Genomic DNA, 14288 nt, shown 5'->3' on the forward strand with positions numbered 1-14288 from the left:
TGTTAACGGAAAAGCGTCGAAGCGGAAGTAACTCAGTTTCACTTCCGGAATATGACACCAAGCCCGGAAGTGTTAGCATGCTAGCTGTGTGGCTGTGTGCAGTTAGCTGGAAGACGATGGTGTCGTCGTGTCGCAGATAAAGATTCGAGCGGTGATGAAGCAACAATGTCTTCAGTCCAGTGTTTGAGAGACTTTGTCCACGAGCGACTAACTGCTGCTGCTGAAGAGATCTTCAGAGTCTTTGAACAAACGATCGTCGAGTACGAGGAAGAGATCGATCGACAGAGAAGACTGTTGGACATCGTTTGGAAACCTGAGATAAAGCTACACAGGACAGGTGAGGACAAGCTGCATGGACTGAGACACTAACACAGGACAGGTGAGGACAAGCTGCATGGACTGAGACACTAACACAGGACAGGTGAGGACAAGCTGAATGGACTGAGACACTAACACAGGACAGGTGAGGACAAGCTGCATGGACTGAGACACTAACACAGGACAGGTGAGGACAAGCTGCATGGACTGAGACACTAACACAGGACAGGTGAGGACAAGCTGAATGGACTGAGACACTAACACAGGACAGGTGAGGACAAGCTGAATGGACTGAGACACTAACAGGACAGGTGAGGACAAGCTGAATGGACTGAGACACTAACAGGACAGGTGAGGACAAGCTGCATGGACTGAGACACTAACACAGGACAGGTGAGGACAAGCTGAATGGACTGAGACACTAACACAGGACAGGTGAGGACAAGCTGCATGGACTGAGACACTAACACAGGATAGGTGAGGACAAGCTGCATGGACTGAGACACTAACACAGGACAGGTGAGGACAAGCTGAATGGACTGAGACACTAACAGGACAGGTGAGGACAAGCTGAATGGACTGAGAGACTAACACAGGCCAGGTGAGGACAAGCTGAATGGACTGAGACACTAACACAGGACAGGTGAGGACAAGCTGAATGGACTGAGACACTAACAGGACAGGTGAGGACAAGCTGAATGGACTGAGACACTAACAGGACAGGTGAGGACAAGCTGCATGGACTGAGACACTAACACAGGACAGGTGAGGACAAGCTGAATGGACTGAGACACTAACACAGGACAGGTGAGGACAAGCTGAATGGACTTAGAGACACTAACACAGGACAGGTGAGGACAAGCTGAATGGACTTAATCTATCTAATGGTTACAGAAATCTCTGTCTGTCTCTGAAGCCGTTGTCAGACTTGAGCTCCAGGTGGAATCCAGAGACTCGTCTCCAGAGTTTGTGTTTCACAGCTGAACAACACAGCATCAGATCCTCCTCCTGGTTCAGGTGAGAGGGGGGGCAGCCGGGTGCAGAGACAGAGACAGGAAGTGACGTGTGACCTCTGCTGCAGAGGTCATGTGATCATGTTTACATCACCTGACACCGTCGGTCAGCTCTCTTTACATCTTCGTCTGTGTCTTCATCGTGTGTCAGCACTTTTTCACCAGAGACATTTGTGTCCCGTGTTAGAAGCTCCTCACCCCCCCACTCACTCAGTGAATCAGTGGAGGATCCTCTGCTGTTCACACTGCTCCTGGATTTAGACTTCATACAGGAGCTCAGGAGGACATTTTTGTTCACACGTCTGAAAGCAGCCGTACAGATCTCAGTAAAGGTCACTGCTTTTGTCAGTTGCTGTTTATTCTGACTCCTTGTACCTGCAGAGTTCCCACGGAAACATGTCTGGAAGAAGAGGAAGGTTCTCGCTGCCCAGCAGCTATGTGCCCGCGAGAGGAACTCCAGTCTGGACCAAGAGGATCCTGCTGCTGCTGGAGAAAGACCTGGAGTCAGTGGAAATATTATCCACTTCAATGAAGAGATCGATCGACAGCGCAGACTGTTGGACATCGTTTGGAAACCTGAGATAGAGCTACAGAGGACAGGTGAGGACAAGCTGAATGGACTGAAAGACTAACACAGGACAGGTGAGGACAAGCTGAATGGACTTAATGAAAACACAGGAACAGGACTCATAGGATCCTGAAGGATTTAACTTGTTTCTATTGGTTCTTTGTCCACCATCTCTTCACAGATCATCTGACAGTGAGAGCAGAGGAACATGTCTGGCTCTTGCAGGATTGTTGCATTTATTCCTTGACAAACAGCCTGAAGTGCTCATGCGTTGCACTGCTAGGTGACAGCTAGAATGTGCACTAACTCTGCTCCACATACCAGATCTAAGGAGAGATATTATTTAAATTGATTTATTACTGATTTTATAGAAACACTGGAATCCTTTAACCTCACTCAGGCAATGAATGAACCAACACTCAAAGGGTCACAGCCGAGACCCCTCACAACTTTAAAACCAAGGAAATCTGTGTGTCAGATCAAAAGTCAGTTTGCTTCTATGTGGTGTTGTGCTGGTTGGCTTCTGAACATGATGCACCTGTTCGTCTGTCACAGGTTTTCTGAGCTCTTAATTTCTTCTTCTGGAGCTGCTTTGAATCCAAACAGAGGAGCTGGTCTCCCTCTTTAATCACGCCCGCCAGAGCATTGTTCTTTTCCAACTTGAGTTGAACAAATCAATCTAATCCCGAAATTGTATTTATGGTAATAGATTCTATCATCACCCCCCCCCCCCCCCCCCCCCCCCCCCCCCCCCCCACTCGTTTTACCGACGCCTCACAAGATGTGTGACAGGTTTTTAATAATGCTTTTACAAGTAAAGTCAATGACATCAGGCAACAAATCGCCATTTTAAATGCCAAGAGGGTCGTTCATAATTATTTTTGTAGATTTTAACCCATATCACTATCTTTCTTTTATCTGAAACATAACCCTTTTTTAAATATTTCATTTTCTTATCACCTTTTATTTCACTTGTTAAATTTTGTATTGTCCCTCTCCTGCTTTTGTGTGATCAACTTTGTATGTGACTTAATTTTTGACCACCTCAATATTGATGTCTGTCACTTTGCCTCCATCCGGTTTGTCTGCCTTCTGTTTTCCTTTTGCTTTGCTAAAAAAACTGTTTTTAAAGGTGCTATATAAATAAAGTTTATTATTATTGTTTAAACTAAGGTTTCATCTTACTGATAACTTGTTGGTCCTGACGACACAGCACTGATATGTATCTGCTTAGACGTCTGTTTCTCATCACATGAGTGATTTCTTGTCTCTTTGTTCCTCCAGAGCTTCCACAGCAACATGTCTGTAAGGAGGAGGAGCTTCTCACTGACCAGGAGAGGAACCCCAGTCTGGACCAAGAGGATCCAGAGCCTCCACAGATTAAAGAGGAGCAGGAGGAGCTCTGCACCAGTCAGGAGGGAGAGCAGCTTGTACTGAAGCAGATCCATACCTTTATGTTGACGTCTCCTTATGAGGGAAGTGAGCACAGCGAACCAGAACCAATCAGTGAGCAGCAGCTCCTCTCTCACATCTCTCCTGGAGCTGAGAGCCAAGATCAGAGAGGAAGTGAGCATGTGGACCCAGGATCAACTAGAGATGAAGAGTCCCAGAGAAACAGCTCTGCCCCAACACAGAGTCACTGCAACACTCACTCAGGGAAAAAGTCTTTCATGTGTGACACTTGTGGAAAAATCTTTATGACCAAGTCCAAACTGAACACACATGTGAGAATCCACACAGGAGAGAGGCCCTTTTCTTGTGACACTTGTGGGAAAGCTTTTCTATGTAAGTCAAGATTGACCCTACATCTGAGGGTCCACACGGGCGAGAGGCCGTATTCTTGTGACTTCTGCGGGCAAACATTCAGTCGGAAGGTTCACTTGCAAGAGCACATTAGTCGTCACACGGGCGAGAGACCGTTTTTCTGCAAACTATGTGGGAAAAATTACAAACAGAGGTCTGCCCTGAGAGTACACATGAGAGTTCACACGGGTGAGAGACCGTTTTCATGTGAAATATGTCAGAAAACTTTCTTGGTCAAAACAAACTTGCTGGTCCACATGAGACTCCACACGGGTGAGAAGCCGTGTATCTGCAACACGTGTGGGAGGAGTTTCATTTATCCAACATCCTTAAGAAAGCACATTAGGATCCACACAGATGAAAAGTTGTTAATTCCTGAAGATGTGGGAGAGATTTCACGCGTTGTGGTGAACTGAATGAACGTGACAAGAGTCCTCACTGGTGAGAAACCACATCACTGCAACACCTGATGGAAAAGAGAATTAGATGTGTCTGTTAGGAGGTTACCTGGGATCACATACAGTACAGTCACATGTGGTGTTGTACAATATGTGGGAGAGGAGCAGTTCTGTGTTTCATGGACACGACACACAAGAAGCCACATAATCAAAGCTCTTTCCTAAAAGAGAATCAGTTTACTCAGAAGAAACCATCAAGATGAAGCTTGTGTGGAGACGAGTCGATCCTCATGACCGTGCTCCTCACATTTCTGTTTGCAGCAGTATTTCTCTGAAACAACTGTGAGCCTCCGAATCTTCAGAGCGAGTCCCTCGTTCATACACATGTGTTTGGCCTCTTAAATAATTATGTCTTTTTAATATTTATATTCTCCACCTCAGTTATACGAGTGTGGTCATCCTGCCAGATAGATTCTTTGATTCTCTTCCTCCAGCTTGTTCTTTCCTTTTCTATTTTCTGTATTGTGGGATTGAATCCACTTGATAGCACTTGGCAGTGCAGTTTGTTTACCTGACAGCTATAGCCACTGTGCTGTCATTAAAATGCAGAATGAACTTATATAACTTATATGAAAACATAAAATATTCCTTTGATTGTCTTTAGACTGCATCTGGAATTCACAGATATTAAATAACACGTGTTAATAAAAAGTCAATCAGATATTTTTGCTTGGATTCATCTCATGTTATTTTTTTCTTTACATTTCCCAAGAAAAATACTTTTTAGTTAGTCACCTTCACATTAAAAGTTATTGCACGGAAAAATCTTTACATACAAACACAGCATGATGTTGTTATGATGCTGTATTTTGAGTAATATGAGGAGAAATATTGAGTTGAATTTCTGACATTTATTCTCCTGCCTGCTGACGACCGCTCTGCCTTCTCCGGCTCCGCCCTGCAAACCCTCATGTCCTCATGTCCCCACTAAATCTTCACTTTATCACCTGTAGGTATGTTCTTCTGAAATAGTTAAAGGAAAGTTTCCTGGTTTGTACAGAATCTGGGAAAATATGTTTTCAGTTTGTACAGAGGAGACATTGAATAATCACAAACAGGAAATAACACTAATATATTTTATTGAAAAACAAAAAAGGATTGAAAAACTGTTCATAATGATTGTTGTTGACTTGACGATGTGACAGAAGAAATCAGGAGCTCAGATAAATGTGAGGATTCATATCAGTTCTGCTTCTTTTCAGGAGAATAAAAAAGCTGATAGTTATTTTTATTTTATGTGGGTGTGTCCAGGGGAAACTACGAGCTGATGTCACTTTAAATTCAGCTGTCTCAAAAAAACATGTCCTTTCATAAAGAAGGATGGTTCAGTGTTTCCTCTGCTGAAGGAGATAATTTAGGAAGCATTAAAGCTCCTTTCCTCATCATATAGAAAATTCAAACAGCTCTTATTATGGCGGCCGCTGAAACACTTCCGGTCATTTCACTCAGAAACTTTATTTATTTAACGGGAAAGCTTCGGAGCGGAAGTAAATCAGTTCCACTTCCGGAACATGACCCCAAGCTGACGCGCAGACCAAAAGTGTTAGCATGCTAGCTGTGTGGCTGTGTGCAGTTAGCTGGAAGACGATGGTGTCGTCGTGTCGCAGATAAAGATTCGAGCGGTGATGAAGCAACAATGTCTTCAGTCCAGTGTTTGAGAGACTTTGTCCACGAGCGACTAACTGCTGCTGCTGAAGAGATCTTCAGAGTCTTTGAACAAACGATCGTCGAGTACGAGGAAGAGATCGATCGACAGAGAAGACTGTTGGACGTCGTTTGGAAACCTGAGATAAAGCTACACAGGACAGGTGAGGACAAGCTGCATGGACTGAGAGACTAACACAGGACAGGTGAGGACAAGCTGCATGGACTGAGACACTAACACAGGACAGGTGAGGACAAGCTGAATGGACTGAGACACTAACACAGGACAGGTGAGGACAAGCTGAATGGACTGAGAGACACTAACACAGGACAGGTGAGGACAAGCTGAATGGACTGAGACACTAACACAGGACAGGTGAGGACAAGCTGAATGGACTGAGACACTAACACAGGACAGGTGAGGACAAGCTGCATGGACTGAGACACTAACACAGGACAGGTGAGGACAAGCTGCATGGACTGAGACACTAACACAGGACAGGTGAGGACAAGCTGAATGGACTGAGACACTAACACAGGACAGGTGAGGACAAGCTGCATGGACTGAGACACTAACACAGGACAGGTGAGGACAAGCTGCATGGACTGAGACACTAACACAGGACAGGTGAGGACAAGCTGAATGGACTTAGAGACACTAACACAGGACAGGTGAGGACAAGCTGCATGGACTGAGACACTAACACAGGACAGGTGAGGACAAGCTGAATGGACTTAGAGACACTAACACAGGACAGATGAGGACAAGCTGCATGGACTGAGACACTAACACAGGACAGGTGAGGACAAGCTGCATGGACTGAGACACTAACACAGGACAGGTGAGGACAAGCTGAATGGACTGAGACACTAACACAGGACAGGTGAGGACAAGCTGAATGGACTGAGAGACACTAACACAGGACAGGTGAGGACAAGCTGAATGGACTGAGACACTAACACAGGTGAGGACAAGCTGCATGGACTGAGACACTAACACAGGACAGGTGAGGACAAGCTGAATGGACTGAGACACTAACACAGGACAGGTGAGGACAAGCTGAATGGACTGAGACACTAACACAGGACAGGTGAGGACAAGCTGCATGGACTGAGACACTAACACAGGACAGGTGAGGACAAGCTGAATGGACTGAGACTAATAGTCTTTCGATGAGGAAACCATCATGAGCATTAAAGAGGGAGAACCTCCGAATGATCAACTGATGACTGTGTGATCAGCACGGGGGGGGGGGGGGGGGGGTAGAGTGGCCCTCCTCTAATCAGAAGGTTTTGGGTTCAATCCCAGTCTTACCCATACTGCATGCAGACGTGTACTCGGGCAAGATACTGACACCCCAAAAAACCTTTTTATAGAAAAATGCACCGTTTAAATGTGTGAATGTAAGAACGGTACTGTGAAGCACTTTGAGTGGTCATCCAGAGGAAACTATAAATACAGACCATTTACCATTTTACACAAAAGCATGAAAGCTAAAGTCATACTTTGTGATACATGCACAATCTCAGAATACATAATTAAAAAGTATTAATCAGTTTTGGTTTTGGTACTCGGATATTTGATGGTGTTTGATCAGGATTTGCTTTATGTTGGTGAATATCTTTTACAGATGAATGGAGATTATTGAAGATTTATGCCTCACTAGCACAAATAGCACTGCAGGTTTTAATGTTTAAAGTGGATTTTTTATTCTGGCTTCAATTCATCACCTCACGTGTGTGTCACCACTTTCCTGTCTCCCAAATGTTCATATGAATGAGTCAAAGTTTGTGTGTGAGTGCTCACATTCTCTCGTTAACTTTGTTTTTATAGATTTAAACTTTTGTGTGAGAAGTAGAACCTACACAACGGTTATTAACGAGGCCCCAGTTCAAAAACCATGACAAATACACTTTTGACAAAGACTTTTAAAACACAGTTTGCTGTTTATTCTGACTCCTTGTACCTGCAGAGTTCCCACGGAAACATGTCTGGAAGAAGAGGAAGGTTCTCACTGCCCAGCAGCTATGTGCCCGCGAGAGGAACTCCAGTCTGGACCAAGAGGATCCTGCTGCTGCTGGAGAAAGACCTGGAGTCAGTGGAAATATTATCCACTTCAATGAAGAGATCGATCGACAGCGCAGACTGTTGGACATCGTTTGGAAACCTGAGATAGAGCTACAGAGGACAGGTGAGGACAAGCTGAATGGACTGAGAGACTAACACAGGACAGGTGAGGACAAGCTGAATGGACTTAGAGACTAACACAGGACAGATGAGGACAAGCTGAATGGACTTAGAGACTAACACAGGAACAGGACTCAGGATCCTGAAGGATTTAACGTGTTTTTATTGGTTCTTTCTCATCACGAGTGATTTCTTGTCTCTTTGTTCCTCCAGAGCCTCCAGAGCTTCCACAGCAACATGTCTGTAAGGAGGAGGAGCTTCTCACTGACCAGGAGAGGAACCCCAGTCTGGACCAAGAGGATCCAGAGCCTCCACAGATTAAAGAGGAGCAGGAGGAGCTCTGCACCAGTCAGGAGGGAGAGCAGCTTGTACTGAAGCAGGAGAACGATACCTTTATGTTGACGTCTCCTTATGAGGGAAGTGAGCACAGTGAACCAGAACCAATCAGTGAGCAGCAGCTCCTCTCTCACATCTCTCCTGGAGCTGAGAGCCAAGATCAGAGAGGAAGTGAGCATGTGGACCCAGGATCAACTAGAGATGAAGAGTCCCAGAGAAACAGCTCTGCCCCAACACAGAGTCACTGCAACACTCACTCAGGGAAAAAGTCTTTCATGTGTGACACTTGTGGAAAAGTGTTTGATGCTAAGTCCAAACTGGACAAACATCTGAGAATCCACACAGGTGAGAAGTCGTTTTCTTGTGAAACTTGTGGGAAATTTCTCACCTCTAAGTTGGGCTTTTTGATCCACATGAGAAACCACACAGGTGAGAAACCATACACCTGCAACACATGTGGGAAACAATTTAGCAACAACTCTGCATTGAGAACACACAAAAGAACCCACACGGGCGAGAGGCCATTTTCTTGTGACACCTGCGGGAAAACATTCGGTCGGAAGGTTCACTTGGAAGAGCACATTAGTCGTCACACGGGCGAGAGACCGTTTTTCTGCAAACTATGTGGGAAAAATTTCAAACAGAGGTCTGCCCTGAGAGTACACATGAGACTCCACACGGGTGAGAGACCGTTTTCATGTGAAATATGTCAGAAAACCTTCTTGACCAATTCAAACTTGCTGGTCCACATGAGAGCCCACACAGGTGAGAAGCCGTATTCTTGTGACACTTGTGGAAAAGCTTTTCTCTGTAAGTCCAGATTGACCCTACATCTGAGGGTCCACACGGGTGAGAGGCCGTTTTCGTGTGACTTCTGCGGAAAAACATTTACTCGGAAGGTTCACTTGGAAGAGCACATTCGTCGCCACACGGGCGAAAGACCGTTTTTCTGTGAAATATGCGGGAAAAATTTCAAACAGAGGTCTGCCCTGAGAGGTCACATGAGACTCCACACGGGTGAGAAGCCATATATCTGCAACATGTGTGGGATGAGCTTTATTCATGCAGCATCCTTAAGAAAGCACATTAGGATCCACACAGATGAAAAGTTGTTAATTCCCGAAGATGTGGGAGAGATTTCACGCGTTGTGGTGAACTGAATGAACGTGGCAAGAGTCCTCACTGGTGAGAAACCACATCACTGCAACACCTGATGGAAAAGAGAATTAGATGTGTCTGTTAGGAGGTTACCTGGGATCACATACAGTACAGTCACATGTGGTGTTGTACAATATGTGGGAGAGGAGCAGTTCTGTGTTTCATGGACACGACACACAAGAAGCCACATAATCAAAGCTCTTTCCTAAAAGAGAATCAGTTTACTCAGAAGAAACCATCAAGATGAAGCTTGTGTGGAGACGAGTCGATCCTCATGACCGTGCTCCTCACATTTCTGTTTGCAGCAGTATTTCTCTGAAACAACTGTGAGCCTCCGAATCTTCAGAGCGAGTCCCTCGTTCATACACATGTGTTTGGCCTCTTAAATAATTGTCTTTTTAATATTTATATTCTCCACCTCAGTTATACGAGTGTGGTCATCCTGCCAGATAGATTCTTTGATTCTCTTCCTCCAGCTTGTTCTTTCCTTTTCTATTTTCTGTATTGTGGGATTGAATCCACTTGATAGCACTTGGCAGTGCAGTTTGTTTACCTGACAGCTATAGCCACTGTGCTGTCATTAAAATGCAGAATGAACTTATATAACTTATATGAAAACATAAAATATTCCTTTGATTGTCTTTAGACTGCATCTGGAATTCACAGATATTAATTATATAATCACGGTTAATAAAAAAAGTAAATATGATGTTTTTGTTTAGATTGATTTCATGTTATTTAAAAAACAAAACCAATCATTTGTAGTCAGTTACATTTACTTCAGTTTAAGTTACTGCTCTGAAAAATCATTACATACAAACACTGAGTAAAATACAAACAAATATTGTAGAGGTCAGAATTTTCGACATGAAAGTTGTATATTTATTCTCCTGCCTGCTCCCAGTGTAGTTCACACCCCCTCGTGTCAGATCCACTCACCGGCCCCATCTGGTGGCGGCAGCAGTGTCACACTCACAAACGTCCATTGTGCGTGAAGCACTAAAGGATCAAGACAAGGGCAGAAAACATATCAGTGGATTTGGAAAATGAATTTACCCTGCATATTAAAAAATAAGAATACAATTGCAAATGTACCTTTTAAGATGAGTTAAATCACACGAAACGAGGTCCCGACACACAATTTCAGGTTGTTAACAGTGGGACACTAGTAAACATAAACCATCTTACTATTAATTAACCTTACACATTTGTAACAACAAAGCATTTATAATATAATCCCAGAGTGTGAGTTAATGTCAATGTTATGATCTGCCAATACCAATGTTTTAACACTATCTAGGGGTGGTTAACCAGTAACAGCACAGTACAGGGGAATTAAAGAATAAGGACTTCTAATAATATACTTTCAAAGACGTGAATAAAGTAAATGTTTTTTAACCTTAGTGCATTCTCCATTAAATGCAAAATATAGGTCTGTTTCTTTTAATTAATGCTATAACCTTGTAAGTTGTATTAATCCTTGTAATTTCTAGTTACTATGCTCATTTATAAAGCTGCTGTGTTGTATACTTGTACCAGAACCGTTTCCTCATGTGAGTAGACACTACACCACATTCTGCCAGCAGGCATCTGCTTTGTACAGTAACTCACTCCAGTTCAAGTGACCAGATCAGAGACTCCTGTGACTTGCACACACACTTGGCTGAGGGAAGCTCCACATTTCTGAGAGCAGCTTTCAGTTCAGTGTTGATCTGAAGTGCTGCTCTGCTGTACAGTTGAACCACAGTTGTTTTCCTGTGTGTGCGTCCAAAGCAAAGTAAGTTTGTTTATTTGTCGGCCACATCGTCACTGCATCTTTGTGTGTGTCTTTGTTGTGTAATCCTTGTGACTGCTTTATTTCTTGTTAGCTTGTGTTTTAGCCTGTGCATTGTAGCTAAGCTAAAGGCTACTGGATAGCTGTGGCTGATGATTAGGTTTATTATGATTGCGCTTTATTTGTAGAACCACACACACACACACAAGCACATCTGTATGTTGAAACTCTGCTGGATTAAAGAGCAGGAAACTGAACAACTGTCTCCTGAGTCATCATTTACATTAAATCCTGGGGGAACATGGAGAAGGCTAACCGATGCCCACGCTGCGATTATAACAGTAACCAGCCTGTAACTATTGAGTCTGTGTCACAGTAACAACTTCATTACACAGCTTCAAAGATCAAAATACTCAACATATTCATATAGAAATTAAGATAAGCTATAAACCCATCTGTCCATAAAGACAATCTTATATTACAACTGATTGAACATTGTCAGATGTCAAACCTGCACCATCACTCATCTGTGTAAGTTAGTTTGTAATCTGAGTTTAACTCTTGGGTCTTTGTTAAGTGTTGGAATTGACATTAAAGTCCCTTGTCTCATGTGGGTGGGAGCAGGAGTCAGACATTTTTAAATAGACTTGATTCAGCAGATCTGTTCTATATTCCCAGAAACATATGAAAGTGACCAGTGGCCTCCTGAGCCAGAGGTTTTATTAAGAGACAGAAACTCAGTGAAGCTCTTAGAGAAATAACTGGACTTTACTTTAGAGAATCTCACAACACACGCTGTGTGGCTGTGTGCAGTTAGCTGGAAGACGAGGACAAGCTGAATGGACTGAGACACTAACAGGACAGGTGAGGACAAGCTGAATGGACTGAGACACTAACAGGACAGGTGAGGACAAGCTGAATGGACTGAGACACTAACACAGGACGGGTGAGGACAAGCTGAATGGACTGAGACACTAACAGGACAGGTGAGGACAAGCTGAATGGACTGAGACACTAACACAGGACAGGTGAGGACAAGCTGATTTGTTTAGTTAAAGTGTTCAACATTCAATGTGTGTAATTCAGATATGTTATGAATGCATCCATTAGAAATTAAATACAAATTCTTATGATTCTCCAGAAGTTCGTTGATATTGATGTGTAATGTTTATTGAAATAAACCCACTCATTCACAAACACTCATAACTTCATAAAACGATTTTGTCTCAAACACAAACACTCCTGTAACGGACAAAATACAAAAACACATGAAGTAAGTGTTTTTATTGTTGGGGTTGAAAATTCCTCACATGCAAACAGCGATGTTGAAACTGAATCATTAATATTTTATTAGCAAACCAGAGAGAAGTGAACAAAAAACAAGCTGAAGGAACCGAACCATCTGTTTCTGTACAAGTCCAAATATTCTACATTATACACTATTATACAAGTGGATTACAACTCATGTCATTGGTACAGCAGTCACAAGGAAAAGCTGGTTACACCAGTGTCTCCTTCTGACTGACTGATGAATCATTTCTTCTTTTTCTCAAACTTACAGATTGTGATTCAAAGGTTGAGTTGAAGATTGAGATTTTAGACAAAGCAGAAAATAAAAAGGTCAAACTAAGCTGAAGTAAACGGAGTTTGAGACAAAAGAACCTCAGTGTAAAACAAACTGATTGTAAGGCCTGAGGATCAGCTCCTCCCTCATTTCAACAGCAACGCAGACGTTTTGTTGGCAACAAAAGTGTAAACAGACATTCAGTCTTAACATTTTGATATTTGAGAAATAAGAGTTTCCCTCTTTCTGGCTGAGAGTTGGATGTTCAGATCGACACCACGCTCATGTCTGTACATAGCACAGAGCTGCTGAGCATCAAGTCCACAGTCTGGTACAAACTGTCCCGATAGAACGAACTAAACACCAGAGTCGATCTGAGTCGATCTGAGCAGGAGAAGAAGAGTTTCCTCCAAAGCTCAAACTCCTCCTTTAATGGAGTCTCCGTGTCCAGGTGTGTAAAACGTGGGACTTTTGTCTTAACGAATCAAGAATATAAGCTGCTGATTTCACCAGTTTCCATGTCGTTTCTCCTGGTGATCAAAAAAACTATTTGTGGCTTCTGAGTAAAAAACAACACGTGTTTTTTTTATCAAGTTAAGAAAAGTATGAAATTTAAACCCAAAGTTCCTCTGGACTTTAGAATCACAACTTAAATCTTTAGAAATAAGAAATGAAGACATATTTCTCCTGTTGCTTTTTCCCTTCATGAACATATAATTCCTTAAGGAAGACAGCAAACAGATTCTTTTCAGATTCTTGTGTCGACGTTCTCTTGTCCCCTGCGATGATGAGCTGTGCAGTTTTTACTGCTCCTCTCAGTTTTACAGTTTTCTCTGAAGAAAAGAGGCTGCGCTGGTTCGAAGGAACAACTTTGTCCTCAGGTGCTGAAAGTCCAACACCGTGTCACGAGCAGGTAATGAGGGTGACAGCACAATTCTTTTAATTTTACTGTGTGTGTGTTTTTTTACCTCCTCCAGACAATTAAACACAGCATGTCTCCTTCAGTTTATCAGGAGCTCAACCAATACTTTTTTCAAGGCTAATAACAAAAGGTAATTATTCTACTGTGTATCCTCAAATATTCTTTTTTTTAAAAACACAATTACAGTTTTCTATGAGAAATCTGGTTATAAATAGGTTGTGCCCAATAAATGGGATTATTACATTAACAGTGTGAAAATAAACTGCTTGTCTGATTGTAGGTAAATGTTTTTAAATGATTTGAAACACATTTCCTCTCAGTTTTGACATCTATGGTTATATATTATATACATAGAGGTACTGACGTGCCTGTGGGTAGAGGGCACGTGACTTTCAGCAGTAAACTAACTTTAACCTCTCCAGGTTCAAAATGTAAAAATAAAGAAATGTTTAAAAGTTGCTGTATGTACGTTTTCTTCCTGGAATCGGTCGGTGCTGATGGTCAAAGAGCAATTAGCAAATATTTATGTATTGCTCCTTTAA

The 14288-nt window shown here is 42.8% G+C and overlaps 1 protein-coding gene across 1 annotated transcript; it reads left to right on the top strand.

The window, feature by feature from the left end:
* The first annotated feature begins 69 nt into the window (after positions 1-69).
* LOC117778386 (zinc finger protein 709-like) lies at positions 70-10198 on the top strand. The gene is made up of 7 exons (XM_034613889.1): positions 70-337; positions 1713-1931; positions 3184-4115; positions 5716-5968; positions 7778-7996; positions 8206-9858; positions 10026-10198. The coding sequence occupies exons 1-6, from the start codon at positions 166-168 to the stop codon at positions 9486-9488; spliced, it is 3078 nt and encodes a 1025-aa protein (XP_034469780.1). The 5' UTR covers positions 70-165; the 3' UTR covers positions 9489-9858; positions 10026-10198.
* Positions 10199-14288: the final 4090 nt, after the last annotated feature.

The sequence above is a fragment of the Hippoglossus hippoglossus genome, chromosome 17 (genome assembly GCF_009819705.1).
Source record: "Hippoglossus hippoglossus isolate fHipHip1 chromosome 17, fHipHip1.pri, whole genome shotgun sequence".
NCBI classification, from domain to species: domain Eukaryota; kingdom Metazoa; phylum Chordata; class Actinopteri; order Pleuronectiformes; family Pleuronectidae; genus Hippoglossus; species Hippoglossus hippoglossus.